Here is a 24083-nt window from a genome sequence, read left to right as displayed (position 1 = left end):
TACTAGAAAGTACCTCCCAAAATTTCACAAGTTGTCTCAAGACAATTGTGTTAGAGGCGAAACAAGTATCAACAAAACTATTCAAAAATAAAAAATAGATAATTAAAAACAAACGTCAAAGAAGAAAACATAATCAAATTAAGTTTAAAAAACTAAATTTCTAAGTAACTAAAGTGAAACATAAGGTTTTATATTGTTTCACTTCAACAATCCATTTAAAAAAATAATCTGAATATGTCTTGTGACATTTGGTGGTTGGTGATGAATATTTGGATATCTTTGGTGTTCAAATCCAATCAATTTTGTTGCCAGCATTTTGTAGAATAAGGTTGAGGAGCGGATAACACAATGTGGTCAAAAGATGTGAATGACATTTGTCAACCAACAAATCAATTGCTCAACAATTACTTGCCTTGACTATTATTACTTGAAGAATGTTGCAAGGCATCACTTCCTTAGTGGTTGTGATGAGGATGTTAGCAATGAATTGGCCATCCTTCACTTGCCCCTTGCAATTTTTGACTCTCAAAAACAATGTTTCTTTATGGTACAATGCGATCACATTGATCAAGAGGTGATTTTTTGCATCCTTCCATCCACCACAAATGATGGACACCCTTGTCTTAGCCCATGAATTCTATACGGGATTCAGTAAATTTTATACAAGCTTGACTACTTTTTCCAATAAGTTACCATGTACCTTCTCATCTCTTGTGTGAAAAATAATTGAATGAATTAATTACGAATATACAACCGTATATAAAGGAATTACAAGATGGTGTTCTAAAAAGAACGAACCGTAAAGCTAAAGCTTCAACATGAAGTTAAAAAGCTTAAAATGCTAAATAAAGCTAAAAAGCTAAATACTAAAAAGCTAACTATACCTTAACTTAAAATGCTAACATGAAGTTAAAAAGCTTAAAATGCTAAATACTTAACCTTAACTTCCTATCAACCTTTTTTAGGACTTTTAGGAAAATAGTAACGAACAACAACACAAAGTTTGAAGTATATTGCAACTTTTTAACGCAAAACAATAAGAACGAGTGTAAACTCAAAGTCTCACAACTCTTCCTTAACACAAATCAATTTCTACTCTAATTTCTTTCAAGAACAAGTGTAGACACAAAGTTTTACAGCTTCCCTTGATAAGAATTTTACTTCAATCTATATTAATCTCCAATATTTGCAGCACAAAGTCTGGCAAAGCAAATTTGATTAAGCTCTCAAGAATTACATGCAAGAAGTTCAATAATGAACACAAAACTCAAGAAATTCAGCACAAAGTCTAATCCTTGAATGATTCTCTTCTATTCCTTTCAACTTCAATTTACACACAAAAGCTCAAAGTCTTCCTTGTTGTAAATTTCGGCAGAGTTTACTTGCTTTCAAAAGATATCCAATACAACAAGCCTCCATAAGTGTCAGGAGTCAGGAGTCACTTGTGTTGCAGTATGCTTAGCCATGTATTCTTCAAACTTCCAGACTGTTCCTCGCAGCTCATCAGGATTTGGCTCATGGGTATTCTTAGCAACAACAACTGTTTTGATAACATCACAACAACTAAGAACTGTAAGTCTGTGTTTCTCTAGAAAAGTATGAATTTCTTCTAGAAAGGTTTGGTATTTCACCAAAGCCTGAATTAATGTGACTGAAAATTGTTCAACTTCCCATTCCTGATGAATCTTTCCTCTCAAATTAGAGAGAACTTCTTCTTCAGACAACAACTCCTCATCTTGACTCACAATCTTACAAGAGATTTTCTCGAAACGAGAAACAATATCTTACACCATTTCCAAGCACAATTTTGAGGCGTCATCAATTTCTTGAATAAGCTCTTTTAGAACAAGGGATTTATCTCTAGAAGTTCTTCAAATTCTATATACATTGTTCTGGTAGGAATATTGTCATTTTCTTGCAGAACATCCAGCTTTTCTTGTGGCAACTTATGCCAAACTGTTAAGTTGCTCTCAATATTTTCCAGATTCTGTTTGAAAGCCTCAAAAGTTTGGTTCAATCTTACCTTGGTCATTTCCAGTTTGACCATCACCTAGAACGTTTCTTTCACTACTTGAGCACTTTGGTCAGAAAGCTGATCTACCCAAGAATCAATTGCCTGCGCCTTTTGAGCAGCTCCTTCAATCTGCCTGACTGGTTCTTCTGAGACAAAAGAGGTTGAAGGATTGACCCTTTCTTTAGAAGACTTAGTGATCTTTTGGATCACTGAGATAAGCTGCAAATTTTCTTGTTCCAACCTTTCTTTCTTCGCCAGAAGTTCATCATACCTCTGCACCAATGAAGTTACCGAGTGTTGAGAATCATGCATGACAACTGCATGTGTTTGCTTACCAAGTTCCACCCTTGTGATTCTATAATCTGAAGCTCGCATCTCTTCATGTGGCTTGTCCACAATTGGTTCAACAATTTCTGCAACTTTCATTTTGCGGCTATCTACTATCACTCTTGAATTGTTTTAGCTCGTTTTAGCCCTTTTAGCAGCCTTGGTTTTAGACTTTTTAAGCTGCTGAAAATCAAAGATGTCAGGAGAATTTTCCTACTTCTTTCTCTTAGGAGTGAAAGAGTTGAGCCATGGAGGTAAAGTCATCGAATTTGTCTCAGAAATAGTTGGAGGTGGTGAAGAAACAAGCTCCATTTGGACTACAATTGTCACCTTGGGAGAGGTTTGAACAACAATCATTGCCTGGTCAATAGGCAAAGGATGTGATGATTCCATCATGAACTTCTCAAAATTTGTAGCAGAAGTATCAATTTCTACCAACAAGAAGCTGGGCAAAGAAACATATACAAGATTCTCATAAAAAATGTTTGACAAGTCTTCATGGGGATGATCAAGAGATGGTTCTGATGCTGAAATTGGAATAACATTCTGAGCAGACACGCTCAATGGGATAGGAGCAATGTGAACGGTGGAAAAAGAATCCACGTCTGTGTCAAAAGGAGACATAGGCACATCCAAAGGAATCTGAGAAGGAACTTCGTGAGCTGAATCTGAAGTTTTGGACCTAGGAGCATCATCTTCTTGTTGTTCTTCCTCTGGATCTTCATAATCAATAACTTGAATATGAAGCTGTAGTTTCTCTTTTCCTTTCACTGTTACTTCTTCAGGAGGAATCACCATTGCTCTACTGACTCTTAATTTAATCCGTGTTACGGAAGATGATGCACCTTCCTTGTTATCAATTTTGATTTCAAACTTGCATCCAATAGGCCCTGTAGAGTCATCATCTTTGCCAATCTTGATCTTGATAAGTCTAACACCATTACTTTTGAGCCAAGCATTGGTGTTAGCCAAAACAGGCTGGAATCTATCCAGAATAGAGGTACATTCTTTCTGTGACCATTGAATTGATGGAAGTGGTGCTTCATCAACTCTCTTTTCAACATACTCAGAATCAAGTATGTTCTCATCATCAACCATTCCTTCAGGGATGTTTGTCAGGTTTAAGTCAATGATTTGCTCAAGTGTAAGCCTGCAGTAATCCATCCTCCGAATTTCCTCTTCTGTACGAAGATCAACCTAGATGTCTTCTATGCGATGCACATGTGTGAAAGATCTTTTAATCCTTTCTTTCATGCTCCGGTAATCAAAATCTTTCCTTGCATTGAATCTTTTGAGCTTGATTTCCTGCATCTCAGTCTCCATGGCCTTGGCTTTTGTAGACGTCATGAGATAATATCGACCAATCTGCAATGGGTTACTTGATGATATCCCCATTCCAGCCTTGTGTCGAATTGATTGTTGTGCATGAACTGCCATAATTTGTCTTCCTAACTCCATAAGAATGATCTTGTCAGTTGGATATCTCAGAAGCATATATGGCTGCCCGTTGTAGCATCCAACTCACATATAGGTAAAAGTTGGCAACTGAAGGAATAAGCAGCCATATTCGTTTACTCTCTCCCATGCAACATCTGACATTCTCCTATTCTTCAGTGTTTTATCAAATAAACACATGTAGGGACCAAAGAAAGCATCTTGAACTCTTCTGTGATGGATCCTACTGGGTCTCAAGGGTAGCTGATCATAATATTCCCACACAGGTACAAGCGAGCGATCACCCTTGGTAGAAAGACCAGGGAAATGTCTGAGTGACACTGCTATATATACCAGGTATGAATTCATGTAGAAGGACAAGGTGGTAGGAACTTTGGCAAGCTGTTCACATAAAGCATCACTGATAATCTCACCCCAAAAGATGTGCTGGGATTGCCTGATGAGAACAATGAATGGTACATCCATGGTTCAAAGATATTAGAATGCTCCAAACCCATGTTTCCACTTAAGAGAGTAATTGTGTCACCAATCTCTCCCTTGAAATTGCAGCGAAACAACCAAGTCCGGGGCTCATGAATCCATTTATTAGTATGACGCTTGCACTCCTTCTCCCTTTTTGTACATAGTACTCTGCCACACTTTCTTTTGAGATTTCCACATAAACAGGAGCTGTAGGTACTTTGAAAATCTTCTCAATGGTTTCAACATCCAAACAAATAACAACCTCTCCATCATCATCTTTGATAGTTCTGGTTTTCCGATCAAAATGAGCAGCACAAGCAAGAATAAATTCCGGCTCTAGGGCAGCTACCAGGAAAGAGGAAACAAGATGAATATGGCTGTCCAATAAGCACTACATATTATGATCCTTAGGTTTTTCAACCCTTTTAAGGAAATCTGACATATCCACATGTCCGATTTCTGTATCTTTAATCTCCAATGAAGAAGAAACTTGAGAAGGTTAAATCTCGTTCTGATATTTGTCATACTTGTACTTCATCTTCTTGTGGGGAGATGATGCCGACAAATCGGTCATCGAACAAGAATCTGTAATGCTGCGATGAAAATCCAGAAGGGTCAAGGCAACAACATGATCTACAGAAGAAGCCATATTATCTTCTTCAAATGAGAAAAACTTGAACTCAAACTCTAGCCCTAAAGCTCTCAAAAAAGGAGTAATGAATGAACAAGAGGCTTTAAAGACATGACTTTTGATCAATTTCGGATCTTGAAAGGTATACTGCAAGTATGAAAATGGGAAAAATTTCTTGTGAAGACATAACTGCAATCGGGTTTTAAAATTCCGATTGTGAGTAGACTTAAAATGGGAAAAACGAATGAAGGTGTGACAAACGAATGCAATGGTGGGAAAAAGGATTTTGACATGAAGGGAATGATGGAAAGAAAGATTCTGACCATTGATGGCAAACTTGTATGACCTTGTACAGGTATGGAAAGAGACATTTTCAGTTTGACAACTTGGATAGAGGGAAAAACCCTTACTTGTAATCCGATTTGTAAAACCTGAAATCAAGTATACGAGTTTCAAACTCAACATTTGTACTTGGTAAAAGAGAATGTTTAACTCTTTTTACCAAAAGGGAAGGACAATGCTACCACTGTTACTTGTAATTGGGTTTCAAAAACCCGAATACAAATAAATGTGGAAAATTTGCAAGAGGGGAAAATATGCAAATTCACAAGTTGTATTCAAAGAGCAAAACAACTTGGGAAGACTATATAGAAACCCGAAATCTGAGCAAGATCATGATTATTTACAAGTTTGATCAAACAAGAACATAAAGATGCCAAAAAGCAAATAAAAACAACCAAAAGAAAACAAAAGAAGACTGAAAACACATACCTTGCTTGATCAAATGCCCTAGGTGAAAATAAATGAAAAAGAGATGACCCAAAATGCTCTATAAATAGATAATGGAGCCTCCACATCGCATTTCTTGAAGCAAGAAAAAACGGCTTGGCACTCAACAAAAAGCGTAGAAAATGACAAAGGAAAAGTCCCCTATTTAGCGCCAAACACTTAACATTCAATACCAAATGCAACAAGTGTCAAAACATAGCAAAATCCATGGATGAACCTCCCAAAATGCAGAGCTAATACACAATGAATAGAGAATACAAAAACGGGATCAAAAACCCATAACACCGATATGCAGCAATGCGCTAACTCTATGGGAATCGGATTTTAGGTTGAAAGCAACAAGTTCGATGCCCATGCGCTATCGGGCTGTAAAAATCCGATTACAAGTAGAAGTTATAAGTAAAACTTCATACAAGTTACAAAGAAAGTAAGGAGAGATGTAGTCGGGTTATAAAAATCTGACTACATGTTTTCTATTTAAAACTTTCTTTCTTTAAAACTATTGAAAGGCCTCCAAAATCGGGTTTTAGAAAAACATAAGCAAAAGCACACACAAAAAAAAAGACTTGTAATTGGGTTATAAAAATCCGATTACAAGTTTTAAAATAAAAAAGAACAAAGGAAAAATAGGAACTTTAAGGAGAACTTACAAGTTCTCATAAACTTGTATTTTTAAATTCACTTGTAATATGATCAAAAAGTCCCTACAAAACAACTTAAAAGACAAATAAGGGAAATGGAAAAGAAATAACAAGTTACAAATTACACATCTTTTATAAACTTTCACTTGTAATTGATTGAAAAAGCTCCTAAAACTTAAAAACAAAAGTCTCTTTTACTTACAAAAGAAGGAAAATTTCCCACTCGCAATTCAGAGATCAAAACCCGTCTTTGGAGAAAAGTCCAAGCAAACGAACTCGGAATGTGATGAAATTTGAAACTTGGATCAAGGATGAACTGAAGATTAGTCCAATTCAGAAAGGAGCAAGATTTTTGCCTCGAAAAGCATGTGTTAAGAGTAAAATCTTCATTTTTGAATAAATTTTTTAAAGGGATTGTCCAATTTTATGAATACAAAATTACAGACAACAAATATAACTAACTAAAATATAATTGAATATTCTAATACCCTCCCTTAATGATTATTCTATCTACTACACCAAGTTGCCCTCTAAATTTGACAAACTTTGCTGGGCTTAGAGACTTGGTGAAGATATTTGCAGTCTGATCTTCTGTTGGAATGTAGTGCAGTATCACTGATCCATCTTCAACAGGCTTGCGGCTGAAATGACAATGAAGCTCCACATGCTTGCGGCTGAAATGACAATGGAGCTCCACATGCTTGGTTTGCTCATGGAAGACTGGATTTTTGGCTAATTTCAGAACACCTTGATTATCACAAAACAAGGGAGTAGGTCCTGGTTGAGACATTTGCATGTCTGCAAGCATCCTACGTAGCCAAATTGCCTCACAAGTTGCTTTAATAGTTTCTTGATATTCTGCTTTGGTTGAGGAAAGAGCTATTGCCTGTTACTTCTTGTTGGTCCATGTGACTGCACCTGTACCCAAGCTGAAAACATACCCAGAAGTTGACTTTCTCTCATCAACACAACCTCCCCTATCTGAGTCTGTGAAACCAATCAGCATAGGATCTTTACTTCTGCTGTACAGAATGCCAAAATCAGGAGTGCCCTTCACATACCTTAGCACACGCTTTGTTGCAACCCAATGTTCAGCTTTGGGGTTGACATGAAGTAAGAATTATAGCTCACAGCATAACTGATGTCAGGTCTAGTGGCGGTGTGATAGATGAGGCTGCCCGCTAGTTGCTTGAATGAAGATTCATCCACTACCGGTGAATCTGATTTGGTCGATAATTTCAGCCCTATCTCCTTAGTCACTGGGTTCAAATTCGGCGAACACTTAAGAAATATATAAAGTTCGTTAAAATTCGTTGTTAAATTCGTATGGAACACTTTGAATTAGGTTTTTTTGCAACAAAATTCCTCCTCCTCGCGGCTAGGGCACAATATATTTCTGCAAGGCGTGATGATGGAACGGAGGGTGAGAGGAGTGTTTTGTGCGAGGAGCTTAGCCACTATGAGATCACAAGCGTTAAGCATGCCGTCGAATAGAAACCTGCGAATTTGAGCTAAGTCAACCATGACGGCCACGAACCTTGCGATTTTCTCCATGCGAACAACACTTTTGTTGCTGTCTTCTCGAAGTCGTGATGATCCTCTACGGGCTGTCGCGATTTCATCTGCAATTTTTAATTTTTCATATATATAGTTATTTTAAAGTTTTTCTATAGTTTTAATTTTTTTAAAACCTATATTTTATATTTTAATAATTTACATTCATTAAAAATTAATATTATTTTATTTATGTTAACATTTAATATATTTAAATTTAATATTATTTTATTTAATATTTTAATATTAATATCTAATAATTAAATATTTAAATTACATAAGGCGAATTTAATTCGAATTTTATACATTTCGAATTTTTTGCTTGTCGAACTTTATTCAAATTTCAAAGCTGTCAAACTTCGAATTCGAATTCGAACCTTCCATAGTTGTAGATGTAGGTTTACAATCTTGCATCTGAAATTTATCCAGCAGGCCCTTGGCATACTTTGACTGAGAAATGAATATGTGGCTATCAGTCTGCCAAACCTCTACACTAAGACAATAATGGAGAAGTCCCATATCTGTCATATCAAATTCTTGCACAAATTTTGTTTGACTTGCTTGATCAAATGCGCTGCACTGCTGGTAATGATGAGATCATCAACATAGATGACTAGAAATAGAATATCATCACCAGTATGCTTGACATAGAAATTGGGATTGGAAGGACTCCTTTGAAAGCCTTGATCAATCAAGTACTTATCAATTTTTATGTACCATGCACGAGGAGCCTATTTGAGGCCATAGAGTGCTTTGACTAGTCTTCATACTTGGTGTTTTTTACTGGCAACCTTGAAACCTAGAGATTGCATCATGTAGACTTCTTCTTGCAAATCACCATTGAGGAAGACACTCTTGACATCCATTTGATGGACTTTCCATCCAAATTGAGCTGAAAGAGCGAGGACAAGCCGAATGGTACTCATCTTGGCTGTGGGAGCAAATGTCTCATAGTCGATGCCCTCCTTTTGTGAAAACTTTTTTGCTACTAATTGAGCCTTGTACTTATCAAGGGTTCCATCAACTTTATACTTGACTTTATACACCCATTTGTAGCCAATGGGCTTCTTCCTTGGTGGAAGATTTGACAACACCCAAGTGTTGTTCTTCAGAAGATTATGTTGCTCAACTGCCATAGCCTTTTCCCTCTCAGGTTCACTCTTAGCCTCTGAATATGTGCAAGGCTCATTAATACTGTGAATGTTGGCCATAAGAGAAAAATTAACTGTATTCTACTTGCTCTTGCCTTGAGTTGATCGACCGTCAACCAGTTCATCTTCATGAAGATCACTGATAGTCTTGGCCCACCACTTAGACCAAAGAGTAGAAGTGCCAACATTTGCTGCAGGACGAAGAATATTACTTGGAATATCTGGAGCAAGCTCACCTGGTTGTGGATCTGGATGTTCTCGAGGAAAGTTAGGTGGTGCAATGTCATGCTTGGGAGACCCCAAAATTGTAGAGTCAATTGAATCCCTCCCATCAAGTGGAGCTATGGGAAGGTAAACACCCATATCTGTAGCCTTTGGATGTTGATCCTCAGTGCTCAAAAGAGGAGAAGGAGGCTGAAAAGGCCCCCATTCTTCATCAAATACCACATCTCGACAGAATATGAGATGATCAGTGTCTACATCAATCAGCTGATAAGCCTTGTGGTTATCACTGTAGGTGGTGAACATCAATTTTTGACTCTTGGAATCCAGTTTGGTGCGCTTGGCATCTGGAATCCAAACATAAGTTGTAGAGCCAAAAACTTCCAGATGACTGATTTTGGGCTTCTTGCCATACTGAGCTTCCTCTGCACTCAGCTTCTTAACGCCCTTTGTAGGAGATCTGTTCTAAAGATAGACTGCAGTGAAGACTGCTTCCGCCCAAAATTGCTTTTGAACATTTCTATGCTCCAACATAGACCCAACCATCTCAGTGCAACGCCAGAAGGAGTAGTCGTGTCTTTGAAGATTTTGACGTGGGTCGGACAAAAAAAACACACGGGTTTCAAGATCCGAGGAAATAAAAAAATGTGTCGTCGTCATTGGAAAAACCCATGACTTGGAGAAATCGTTGTCGTCGTCGCACTATAAACACACAAAAACATGGGTTAAAAAACCCATGAATTCTGCATTTTTTCCAGACGCGAAAATCGTACCGCAAACACAGAAAAAGGTCGCGCGGGTTGAAGGAAAAAAAACTTGAAGTCTATAGAAAATTTTCTAGAAAACCCTAGCACAAAAAGAACACCACCATCTTAAAAAATTGCATGAAAATCTGCAAAATTCTTGAAACAAGAAGACCTACAAAAATGCCCAAAAAAAAGTCTGATATTTTTAATAAAAAAATCCTTTCGAAAATTTTTAGTAAAAAAATTCAAAAACTTTTATTTTCATGCTCTGATACCATGAAAAATAATTGAATGAATTAATTACGAATATACAATTGTATATAAAGGAATTACAAGACGGTGTTCTAAAAACAATGAACCGTAAAGCTAAAGCTTCAACATGAAGCTAAAAAGCTTAAAATGCTAAATCAAGCTAAAAAGCTAAATAATATGTGATGTCCCCTTCTAGTTGACATCTGTCAGCTGAGTAGATTAGCCTATTGCTAACCCTTGTAGGCTGATGAGGTTGGTTAGAGGGTCCTCTGAAGTTTGGTTCGTTATCTTCAGAGTGAGCACTCCAGGTCTGGTTTTCGTTTGAGGTCTCTAGGACTCTGTTTGAGATACTTTCTATTTTTAGCAGTCTTGCTATTTATAGCCAGGGGGTTGGGCAGGGACGGAGTATGGTTTGGCAGTCTCCGGTTCAGACGACAAGCAATTCTGATAAGTACTTGGAGAGATATTAATATTTAATTATTTTTAATTAAATATTAAATGGGCGAACTTTAATGTTTAATTGTTTTAAAAAAAAAGTCAGTTTAAGTCATAACTTAAATGAGGGTCTATCTCTCATCAGATGGGGCCAATTTTATATTAAATGGAAAAGTGATTTATTTTTGACACTTAAATAGTCAAAAATTAAATATTAAAAGTTAGACATCATTTAATGCCAAAATCGCACTCTTCTTGGGAATTGCGCCAAACCCTAAGTGGAGAGGATTTAAGAAGACTTTAGGTCTTCTTTTCATTATGCTAAGTTGTGATATTTTGTTTGGAGCTCTGAGAGGAGTTTTGGCCAAGGGTTTCAGCAGAAGATTCTTCTGCAGTGATCAGAGGTATCGGTACAGGAAAACGTGGGATTCTTGTGCAACAGCATCAGAGGCTGTGAAATATCAGTTGATCTTGCTCTTCCAATTGGTTTCATTCAAGGACCAAGTTTGTGCTTATTAGTTAGGGAGGCACCGTTATTCTTCAGTATTTGTTGCAGCAGCAAACAGGGAAACAGAGGTACCCAAAGGAGATATTTATTGGTGGCTGTATGGCTGCCTGGGTAGTAGCGCTAATCACCTAAGGGTCTGCGATTTGCATGTTGGAGGAATCAAAAAAATATTATAAAAATAGCTGGAGGTGCGCCTAGCCTGGAGTCATCCATTGAGCTATCATGTTAGTTGTTCGGGTCAGTCTGGAGTAAGTTACAGCAGGCTGTCATTATGGACTGTGTGTGACAGCAAGGAAGGAATAAGGGTTTCCAGAATTTCATGGTATTTTTCATTCAGTTCCTATCTAATAATGTTTGTTTATGTATTGAGGGTAGATTAAGGTTGAATAAATGTAATAAGGGTTTGATCGGACTACTACTGAGTTATTATTGATTTCTAGCGTTTCTCTATAGTTGCTTTTTGAGCTTGTAATAGTTAGAGTATACTTGCTGTTCACAATTTGCAAAGAACAAACTTAAAACGCAACAGGGTCAACTTAACTACAGTTGTCAGAGTTGAGGGCCTTTGAGGTTCTTACATAATAAAAAAGCTAACTATGTGTCTTTATAAAAGAAGCAATAGTTACACTTAAAAGACTCAAACAAACTAAAAAGCTAATGACCATTAATAAAGAACTAAATATAACTAACTAAAATATAATTAAATATTCTAATATTGTGCACATATGGAACCTTACTAATGTTTTTTTCACCATTTCTTGCCAATATGGTGAGTGAACAACATCGAAAGACAATTTATTTGTATAGATACATCTTGCTATGTGTTCATCGACAATCTCGAGTATCATTTTGAAATGTCATTTCTAATTGTCCATTTGGTTTCTTATTTTGTAAGGGGTAGTTATTGAAGGGTGGCAAAAAATGGTTGGCTCTCTATCACAATCCTAGGATTTGATGGGGACAGAGGTGTTTTCATTCCTTTAGATCTTTTCTTTATTAAAAAATGATTTGCTTAATTGCTTTCCATTTCATCTACTTGTTCTTGCTCATGAATATATGCTATCACTTGCTTTGATGGCATATGTACGTTATTCTTTTTACGGAAAGCTTTGATGCCTCGTCTAGGAATGCCACACAAATGGGCTTTCACCTAATTGTATGAGCTTGACTACTCAACACCATAGTCTTTGCAAATCCTTATATACCTCCCACCTTGTGAAACTATTTAAAATGTACCGATATACTTCCAAAAAGGAGAATCTGGGTCAATTTTGAAGTGAAATTGGTTTAATGAGTTAGAACTAGCTGTCATTGTAATTCTTATGGCAACAATGATAATTGGCACATTCAAAAAAAAATAGATAAAACTAAATCATTTATATTTCTAAGCATATAGAAGAATGAAAACAGAGAAGTTAAAAAGAAAACAAGAGAGTTTGTTTGTAAAACAAAAATGCAGGAAAAACGAATTTCTCTTTTCCAGAAATCCTTTCTATGTTTTCCTTTGTAGTGAATGGGATCTTGCACATGTGTAGGAATAGCAATCACTTTGGAATCTTCAATAATCAATCGTGCAATGACAAGCAAGAATGGAAGTTTTGCAAAAAGACTTGGTTTTTGTTTTTGGCAACCGAAATGAGGTAAAATGAGTTTGTTTTAGTGTTTCAAATGGTTTGGATGACACTTTTTCAATTAGGGATTCATTTTGATGTTACAAAATTATACACACTTTAATCAGAAATTTGGTGCTAATTGGTCTATCATTGTCAAAGTCAAATGTGAAATATTATTAAAGAAAGATAAAAAAATAAAAAATAAAAATGACATGTAAATTAGGATGGGTTTTTTGCTGTTCTATTTGGGTTTGCTTGGGTTTGTTTGAGACGAATCCACATTCCACATCCTGCTTGCTGTGCAAATTTCCAAGCATAATGACTTGGATCACAAATCTGGTTGGAAATGGGCTTGGACTGGGGGCAAATTCTAGCGAACCAACAGCATAGCTTTCACCAATCAGATTAGAAAATGAATTTGGGCAAGAATAAGTGAGAAAGATGATCAATCAAGTCTGAATAAACTGTTTTATACATAGCTAATTAATAAATCCCCCCTTATTACTACTTTTGTAGAGCAAAATATTATTCTTTAATATTGTGCATTTTTATTCCTTATGTAATTGTACTGCTATATAAGTACATTGAGTTATATTTATAGCCATTAGATTATCAATTCTAATAAGTCTTTTTTGACGTTTTTTCCATATTTAGTTTGTTTTGGGCCACTCTCCCCTCCACCTTGGATTCTTTATGGCTACTTAAGAATGTCACATGGCTATGGCTCAATCTCTATGGGGTTTTTTGTATACGTGATACCAACAGTCCCCAAGATCTGTACCATTTAAGCAAAAAATGGCTGAAAATCTAAAAACATAATGCTTTTAAGACAATAATTTAAGATATTGTTCTTGGCTTAAGCTTGAACATTGTGTGAGTGCAATATTGCTTATCCTAAGGCCTAATGGTGAGAATCTTGTGTTTTCACCTTGGAGGCACCAATTTGAATCCAAACGGGGATAGGGTCTGAAAGTCTAGGCATAGTCAAATGTATTGGGGGTCCCATATGTGTAATGCTGCCCAATGGTCTATATGCAGTTAGGTGTCTGGGGTACAAGGTGTATGGACTCCAAAGGAACTTTCCTTTCCTATGAGATTTGATCTATAAAGATTTCATTTATTGGTTTTCTCGATGACAGTAGCCTTCTTTCAGTTGTGGTTTTGTTGAGCTCTAAGTTGACATAAAGTAGAATCCATATTTTGTGTGTCTCACATTAACAATCATATTTTGGACTATTTTGCAGATTAAAAGGGAAATATCCATAATGAAGCTTGTGAGGCACCCCAACATTGTCCGTTTAAATGAGGTAAACTAATTTATACTTGAATGCACTTATTTTTTGTAGCTTCAATTGACATTTTAATATTTTATGATTGTACATTGTTCTTATTTGTCTTCAGTTCTTTTTATATGCCATATTATGATAAGATTTGGTTAGTTGTTATATTATTTATATTTTTGGATTGTATGATATAGATTGTATCTCTTACTAGATGACATCCTGTGATTGTGCAGGTTTTGGCTAGTCAGTCAAAGATCTATATTGTGTTGGAGTTTGTTACGGGAGGTGAATTGTTTGATAAAATTGTGAGATTTTTTATCTCTGGATGTGCTCTTTGCACAAAGCTTAGATTTGATGGTTGATCTTCTTATGCATATTGTCTGTTATTATAAAAACAATACCTCTAAAATCAGAACATATGTGCATGAACCTGCTTGAGAGGCTGCTATTGATTATCCTTCTTGCTTTTAAATATTAGGTGCAATATCAGTCCATCATGAAGACCAATTGCTAGTGTTGGATTTGAAGTATTTCTTTAGAGAACAGGAAGTATTAGATGCATACAAGGAAAAATGTTGGTTTTTTCTTGTCTTTATTGCTTGATTTAGCGAGATGCTTTTGCAACCGCTTTCTGTAAAAACCCTTTTTAGCTGGAAGCTGAAAAAGTGTACAATTTTTGTTACACTAAAAACTAAAAAGCTAACTACGCCTCTGATAAAAGAAGCAGTAGTTACACTAAACAAACTAAAAAGACAACTAAGTCGACAACTAAGATGACCATTATAGAATAGATATAATATTATTTTAATACTGTCATTTCTCAAACCAAGATAGGAAATAACTTCTTGTTGACTTCCTTGAGTCCTTCCAATATAATCTACTGAAGGAAGCTTCCTTAATTCAGTTGCAAGGTATTAATAGTTATTCTTGAAGAGTATTTAACAGGTTTAGTTAAGTAACAGTTATCAACTTAAGTATTTGTCACGATGACATTATATTTCACTCATTCATTATGAACCAAAGTGCAGGTCATAACATCATGTGGAGTTGACAATTGAAATCCTCAACACCAAAATTATATAATTAAGTTGCTATCACAAAAACATAAATTTTAGGATTGTGTTAAAAATAGTGAAAATCGTATCATCATTCTTTACAAAACTCAAAACACAATGTGTAGTACCATATGTTTCAATAATCAAGTAGAGTGAGCATAATGTATTATCATAAAAAGTACAAACTGGAGTTATCTACAGCAGTTCTGCAAGTCATGTTTTACAGCTTTACCTCAATGGGCTGTTTGCAAAATAGCGTTCTTCTAACAATATTAACTAGAGATGTATCATTTATTAACTTTCTCATAAGATAAATATGTGATAACATATTTACATTAAGCCTTAAGGTATAATCTCCTTTACAGATTACAAGAGAAGTACAAAGTACATCAAAGTATCAATAATAAAAATCCAACTACAATTTAGACGTAAATTTGCAACAGGAAGCTGTAGAGGGAGAGAGTATCATCAGAGTACTTTACCACTCAATCAACAAGTCATATGGAACTTCCACAAACTTTTCCTTCTCAAGGTTGGCCCTACCCTTTGTGAGGGCAGCAGATAGGGAGAGCCAACAAAGTAAGAATGGAGAATGTGCAAGTGTCATCGCAATCAATGTGCAGAGTAAGACTGTAATATAGAACAAGATGACACAATAAAATAGGAAAACATGAATGTATACATCATGTATTTGGCCAAGCATTTCACAACATGCTACGAATCACATATCTATATGCTTAACCCAGAAACATTGGATTCAAGAAAACATTAGTGCAGCCTTAGCATTCCCTTTCCCATAAAGTTCATTTCAGCACAACCATTTCTAAATGATAATCAGGTTTAAGAATATTTGAAGCTCATAAGTAATTTAAACTACAAGACAATCACCACAGAATGATTTTAAACAATTAGAAGTTATTGATTACATAGCTAGAAGCCGTGTGGGATATGTGAGTTTCCTCTTTGCAGCAGGGGCTACAGAAAATCCCTTTCAGGACTTCCAGGAGAGCTCAATCTAGTCACAACTGCAAAGTGGTGGCATCTTACCACTCTGAATCTAGGTACCTCAAAAAGTCTGGAATAGACATTAGAGACTTCAAGGGTTCTTAGAATAAAAACCTGAATGGAAGGCAAAAAGGTTGTGTTCCCATTGATATATGATCACTACCATGATCTAAATATTCCCTAACCGATACAACTATCACAACATATCATACACTATGTAACCTTCTGAAACATCGAATTTATTATAACATTTTTTCATTGTAAGACAGTCAGTGATCTATATAGACCTCGTGTTTTCTACTCAAAATTAACTCTGAAAATCTTGTAATGGAAAAACAACTTATATAGGATAATCTACTGTTCACTCTCCAAAGAAGTGATATATGGAATGATATTCATGCCACTGTTGCATGCAGTTAGGCAGAAAACAGATTGATGATAGTCGTTTCCCCATGGAATGGCTATGACAGGGTATGATTAGGGATGAACTTCATCTCTACATCTGCATAACTTTATTTAGGAACATTTCCATCATAGCACATAAGGTTCCATTGGTGTTATACGAGCATTATATTATTTTGCCAGTCCAATGCAAGTCTGCAAATATATTCCTAAGCGCAATCTGTGTTTTCAATCTGATTTGCTTACCGTGTTTGCACAAGGCCACCTAACAACTGACAGCAATTAGAAATTGTAACAATCATAAGAATGAAGTAAGAGCATAATCAAATCTGCAATGAATCATCATCTTTATCTTTTAAGAGTTTTTGGGATGAATAAAATGTTACAATGATTGACATTTACCCAACATCCCATCAGGGTTAGGTTGATCTTAACTACTCTCCAGCCATCATTACAATTGTGCAGGTCTAAATCAGTAGACTAAAGGGTTCAACACATTCATCAAACATTTAAATGGAGTTCTTAATTCACAATAAGTAGATAAAAGGGACTGAATGCACTGTAGAATTTATGGTCCACTAAGGTCTAAGGAAGAGTTAAGCCTTTATGCCCTTGATTTCTGTCTTCAACAAGTCTCCATAGCCCACCATCAAGCCTCTGTAACATTGGAAAAGTTGTTAAATATAACCACAGTTTCGTTATCACACTTAGGAGTAGAATCATTGGTATTCCACTCAAACCATTACAGTCCTCACTGTTGGGAGGTCTAATTCATCTTTTACAACTAGGCCTCAATACACATGCAGACTATACAATTTCCAAGCGTTAATACATCTAACTGTAATTTAGGTTTGCCATGAAGTGTCCAATATAGAAAAGAGATCATTATCACCACTGTGAAGATTGATTGATGAAGAAAAGAGGTTATTGAGTTTTGATTTACTAAAGGAATCACAAGTACAATTTTGTCTGCTATTGATCATTCATAACAGTAAAGTGTTTACCAGCACTAGGTTTTCAGAATGATAAGTACCTACAAATTTTACAAGAATTCATTCTTCCCCATAGGTTTAGTAAATAAAACAACACTTATTTTTCAGAATGGTTTCTACTCAATTAGAGGGTAAACATTTGACCAAAGACAAACATCTTGATACCAAAAGGTGTTCAAGTAGCAAAGTCTTAACTTTAACCCCAAAAAACAACTTATACCATATACATTTCAAAATGTAGGGGAAGAAGGAAATTTGAGTTGCCTGAAATGACTGAGGTGTTAAATTTGGTGCAGTCAAGCTGTTTACCTTCACCACTCTAGTTTGATCAGTCTGTGAATCAGACCTTCATTTTTCTTCCTTCACTTTATTAATCTACTTCCCAATGCTTGTTAAAGAAAGCTCTTAAGATATAATGCAACAACATTTCCAAACTGCCAGTGTTCTCCTTTAAAATCCTATGATGTGTTAAGCATTAAGGCCTAGATCTGGTGTGCATTCATTTTCATGGTTTCAATCCACTACCTTGTAAACTGGAACTACCCCTATCTCAGGCTTGAAAACCCCCTGAAGAGCAACAAGATAACTCAGATTTTCTCAAAACAGAAGTAGTCATCTCATTCACTGCCTAAGAGATTGGGTTAAGATATCCAACAAGTTTCAAAAAGAGTTTCAGAATTGCCTGAGAGGCTTTTAGTTTCAAATTTTGAGTACCAGCCCACTAGAGACACCAACTCCTCATTCAAATTGTCTTCACAAATTTACTTAAACTCTCTTTTTCAATCTGCTCTGATTCCCTTCTTAAATCTGCTATAAACTGATCATAAAACTGCCATCTAGCGACCACAAACTCCACTTAAAAATCTGCTATAAACTTCTTATAATCATCTCATTAAATCTGCAAATAGTCTTATTATATCCTCACAAATCTGAAAATGATCTTCTCATATATTGCTCTTCTTAAATCTGGTGTATATGCTTGATCTATTTGCCTTTTCCACTCACAACACCCACTTTTTTATCCCTATTCTCCATTTCTTTTTGTACCTTTATCTTCTAGGAGTCATACCCTTTGGAATAGACATGTCTTCCCATTTACTTAATCGCTGCCTTTATTCCTTATAGAGGATTGGCTTCAACAATGTAATGATATTTGTTTGTTTAATAAACACATACACAAGAGTTATGTCCTTTCATGTTTTTCTTACCAATTGCACCCTTTTCTGTTTGCTTATATATTAATCATTAATTATTAATTAAAACAATTCCTTGTAATTGCTGCTGTGTCTTTGTATATGACAAAGTAAAGTTTGTCTCTTTTGTGAATAAGACAAAGTAAGTTTTGTCTTTTTTAAAGTCCAACTAATCACTTGCTGATGTAATCACTTCTAACCAATCACTGCATATTAGAATGTTAATAACCATTATGGAATACACATCATGGAATATTAAATTGCTGCATTATGAAATACACATTTTCTGCATATTAAATTGCTGCACATTGGAGATCACATTAATTGCCATCCTTGTGCTGACTTTGGGAAGTAAGTCTTGAATCAGCTAGTATAGATATAATGTAGTCCCAAACAATCAATTACTAGATGAGTGTTATTTCTATAAAACTTGGACAATAATTTCTTTAAGCATTATGATCCTTAGACATCATTGACAATATTTTAACAATCTCCCCCTTTGTCATTGATGACAAACTCTCAAGGAAATTATCTTGAATAGATAATGCTCCCCCTTACTCGTCTTCTCCCCCTTTGTCATCAATCACAAAGGCATCTATAGAGTTGTATGATAGTGCAATGAAGAGCTCCCCCTTACATATAGATCTCCTTAGTGGCTGGAAGGAGAGGGTATCACCCCTAACTTTTGCCTAAGATACTCAGAAGTCTTTTTGGGAAGAGGCTTTGTAAATATATCCGCATCCTATTCTTTGATGGTAACATATTCCAATTTTACTTGTTGATTTGCCACTTGTTCCCTTAAGAAATGATATTTGATGGGAATGCGTTTAGTTCTTGAGTGCATCATTGGATTCTTAGATATCTTAATGTCACTTGTATTATCACAAAATATAGATCTTGGGTTATTACATTCTACTTTGACATCTTTCAAAGTTTGCTATATCCAAAGAACTTGAGTACAACATGAAGCTGCTGCTATGTATTTTGCTTCAGCAGTGGATAGAGAGACTGAAGCTTGTTTCTTACTAAACCATGAAACAATATTGTTGTCCAAAAAGAACACATTGCCACTAGTACTCTTTCTATCATCCAAACTACCAGTCCAATCAATATCTGTATATAATTTTATGGTGAAGTCTTTACCTCTTGGGTACTATAAACCAAAATCCCAGGTTCCTTTTAAGTATTTAAAAATTCTCTTCTCTACTTGTACATGTGTTTCTTTAGGAGCTGCTTGAGACCTTGCTACAATCCCAACTACGTGCATAATATCCGATCTTGAGGTGGTTAGATAATGAAAACTTCCTATCGTAGGTCTGTTGAGAGTTTGGTTTGCTTCGGGAGATTCATGATTCTTGCTCTCATGATTCTTGCTCTTACACCCTGTGACCATTGGTCCACTCATGATTGTCCATTATAAATTTTTTCAACATCTCTTTAGCATCCTTAGTCTGTGAAATAAAATTTGATTACTAAATTGAGAGATATGTAATCCTAGGAAGAAAGAGAGTTCACCTAATATGGACATTTCAAATTCTTCTTTCATCCATTTTTTCCGCCTCCAAAGATGATATCGTATATCCTACAACAATCAATTGATAATCCTCTTCAACTTTGAAAGAGAGACAACTGTCTGCTACACCTCATTTGAAGCCTTGTTCTTGCAAGTATTTATCCAATCTAGAATACCAAGTCTTATGGGCTTGCTTTAATCTGTAAAGAGCTTTCTTGAGTTTGCAAACATAGTCTTTGTTTTCTAACAAGATGGAGCCTTCAATTTGTTCAATATAAACCTCCTTTTCTAGATCTCTATTGAGAAATGCTGTTTTGACATCGATTTGGTAAACTTCGAAGTTTTTGTGGCAAGCAAATGCTACAAACATCCTTATGGCCTCTAGTTGTGCAACTGGGGCAAATGTTTCTTCAAAGTCATCCCCTTTCTACTTGAGCATGGCCTTTATATACCAACCTTTCTTTATTCTTTACCACTTGACCATCTTCATTTAGTTTATTTTTGACCACCCACTTGGTACCGATTACATTTTTATCCTTGGGTCTTGGAAAAAGTTCCCAAGTTTCATTTTTCTCTATTTGATTCAATTCTTCTTCCATGGCACTATGCCATTGTGTGTCCTTACTGGCTTCCATAAAATCTTTGAGTTCAATTTTTGAAAGTAAAGACATATGGTGTGGTGGCCAATCTTTTCCTTTTCTGAATTTTTGTATCCATGTCTCAAATAACTAAGTCTTCTGGATAATTTTTCTGAACAAACTTTGATGGTGTTTTGGGTGCCTTTGTTGGTGTTTTAGATTTCTCATCATCATCATCTTCTTCTTTGCAGCTCTCTTCTTCATGATCAACTTCTTGAGTTATTTCTTCATGGTGTATGTTACCATCTATATGGACATTTCTAATTTCAATTATTTTGTGTTAAAATTTTATTGTTGCACTTGAAAGCTTTACTTTCAGACTTGCTACCAAAGACTTTGAAGTATTTAACTGTGGCTGGCCTACCTTTCCAAAGTTCATATGGAGTCTTATCATGATTGACTCTGATTTGTGCTCGATTTAATATATATACTATTTTATGCACTGCTTCTCTCCAAAATGAGTCTGATAAATTGGACTCATTAAGAATGGTTCTTAACATTTCTTGCACCCTCCTGTTTTTCCTCTCCACAACTCCATTTTTTGTGGTGTTCTTGCAGCTGAGAAGTGCCTTCTAATCCCATGTTTTTCACAAAATTCCTCAAATTCATTTGAGGTTAACTCACCACCTCTATCCAATCTTAGGCATGTAATTTTTAATTTAGTTTCATTCTCTACTAATGCCTTAAATATCTAAAACTTTTCTAATGCTTCTGATTTTTCTTTCAAAAAATTTACCCAAGTAAATCTTGAGTAATCATCAATTAACAACAAAAAATAACTTTCACCTTGCATACTTTTTGTGCGGGTTGGTATGCAAAGGTTTGTATAGATGAGCTCTAATGGCTTAGATGCTGAATACTCCTTTGATTTGAAGGTGACTCTTGTTGCTTCCCAAGTTGGTAGTGATTACGAATAGTCTTTGAAGGTTTTAAGATCTTTGGTATATCTCTTATTGCCTTTGTATTGCTGATTTTTACAAGATTGTCAAAGTTGATGTGTCTCATCCTTCTATGCCAAAGCCAACTTTTATCTTCTTTTGCCATAAAACATTTCTTGCCTCCATTTGCATTTATGATGTAGAGATTATTGGCTGTCCTATATGGCTCTGCTATCAATATCCCTTCCTTGATTTTGCATCCCTCTGCATGAAATAAGAGTATGACCTTGATTACATAACTTGCTTACACTTAGAAGATTGTGTTTTAATCCTTTGACATGCAAAACATTGTTCATCTATGTTCTTCCATTGTCTAGACTTATAATTCCTTTTCCAACAATATTTCCTGTAGCATTCTCGCCAAAACTCACAGTTCCTCCATCTATGTTCTTCAATTTGAGAAATTTACTCTTGTCACCAGTCATGTGACATGAGCAACCACTGTCTACATACCATTATTCATTATGATCTTGAGCATGTAAAGCTGTTTGCATTAACATGGAGCTCTCTTTTCTATCTTCTTTCTTCTTTTTCCGTACTTTTACATTCTTCTCCTTTTGTTCCGTAAGGATGTTAACATGTATCTCTCTTTTCTATTTTCTTTCTTCTTTTTACATGCTTTTGCATTCTTCCTCCTTTTGTTCCATAAGGACATATTTCTTTTTGTCTTACCTTGGGCGGTCTACAAAAATGGTTCTACAAAATTGTGTTGTGTGCCCATAGTTATTACATTTATAGCATTCAACATTGTAAAGTAGAGGAGCAAAAGAATTGTAATTTATTATATCAATCCTAGAGATATTCTTATCCTTTTTCCAACCAGATTTTCTTATGAGTCCTACAGTTTATTGCTTATGCCCAAAATGATTGCATGTGAAACAATCAGTATAACAGTATTCTTTTTACCTTCTAAAACTTATTTAATTACTTCAAGATTTAATCTAAATTAGCACAAATGAGAAATCAAACAAGGAGCAATCAGAGAAACGGGAATCGCCCAAAATCGCTGAGTTTGGGTGATTTTTGAGTCGAGTCATGCTCGCTGAGTCCAGTGGGCTCGGACTTGGACTCGGACGAGTTTGGGTCAAAAAATCGCCCAAAATTGCATTCGCCCAAAATCGCCAAGTTTGGCAAGTCTTGACTCCCAAACTCGGTCGGCGGCATGTAACTTTAAGTTAAAAAAAACACTTCTAATATGTTTTGAATTGATTTTTTTGGGTTTATATTATGCTTTGAGCCTAAAAGTGAACTTCATTTCATTCATTTGGCAAAATAGGAGGAGAAAGGTGAGTTGTGAGGAGAAACAATATAAAAATAACACCCGATGCTTGTATAAAATAACAAGAGTCTTTTGGCCTTTTTGGGCGTTGCCCCTCGACCCCGCCCTGTATCGCGACAAGGAATACGCCAGGGGCACTACCCCTGGACCCCGCAAGGGGCGTTGCCCCTTGACCCCAACTTGGGGGTGCTGCCCCCAAACCCCCGTCGTAAAATTTGGGGGGGAAATTGTGCCGATAAAAGTAGGGAAATTTTAACCTTAGAGTCTAATTAAACTCCAATTCCATATATAACAACATATACTTTCATTTCGTGCATCAAGAGTTGTAAAGGAAGAGTTTGCATCTCATTTGATCATATGATGACATGGATTTTTTATTCCATGAGTTTTGTAATATTGTATACATTTGACAATATTTATATATCCATGTTTGTTATTTCCTTCAGCTACAATTAGCGTTTATGCTTATGTGATTGATGTATACTTGTGTATTTAATCAAATTAGCTTCTATTTGATGATGTTATTGTCTTTAAGGTGTATTTAATAAAGGGTGCGTGAAACAAGTTTTAAATCTTTAAAAATCTCTAAATTTCTTGAGTTTTTCACTTCGCTGAGTCTAGCCAAGTTTGAGCCGAGTTTTGACTCTCGAGTCCGAGTCCCGAGTCGAGTCGGCCTCGCCGAGTCCAAGTCCCGTTTCTTTGATTTCAGCATACATAACCAAGGAAGCTATCCAACATAAAGTTGTCCGTTCGTACATATAGACCTTGGAGTCGCCTTGTTGTCTTTCTCGCAATCTTGGCACAAGTAGTGATTTTGTTCAGGAAAGGATAGAGTATCCTTGGATATTTTATTCTAATGTTCGGTGAGTGATAAAACGTACACCAAGAGGGCCTTGTCCTTGAAACCCGCCCCTATGGCCCCTCATTCCCTTGTTAGGAAACTTCTTGGAACTATGTTACATACATTTGTACGTACATATATACA

At 35.8% G+C, this 24083-nt stretch overlaps 1 protein-coding gene across 3 annotated transcripts in view; it reads left to right on the top strand.

Moving 5' to 3' along the window:
• LOC131044147 (CBL-interacting serine/threonine-protein kinase 24) overlaps positions 1 to 24083 on the top strand; it is a 116497-nt gene that overhangs the window by 16503 nt on the left and 75911 nt on the right. For 2 of the 3 annotated variants that reach the window (XM_057977415.2, XM_057977413.2), the window contains exons 2-3: positions 14045 to 14107; positions 14317 to 14388. In XM_057977415.2, the coding sequence (XP_057833398.1) occupies positions 14045 to 14107; positions 14317 to 14388 (135 nt within the window). Of the gene's footprint in view, positions 1 to 12722; positions 12828 to 14044; positions 14108 to 14316; positions 14389 to 24083 lie in introns of all 3 variants that reach the window. The other variant, XM_057977414.2, reaches the window with a different exon arrangement.

The sequence above is a fragment of the Cryptomeria japonica genome, chromosome 6 (genome assembly GCF_030272615.1).
Source record: "Cryptomeria japonica chromosome 6, Sugi_1.0, whole genome shotgun sequence".
NCBI lineage: Eukaryota > Viridiplantae > Streptophyta > Pinopsida > Cupressales > Cupressaceae > Cryptomeria > Cryptomeria japonica.
Note: the sequence above shows the minus strand (reverse complement) of the source record. Positions and strands in the feature narration are given on the sequence as shown.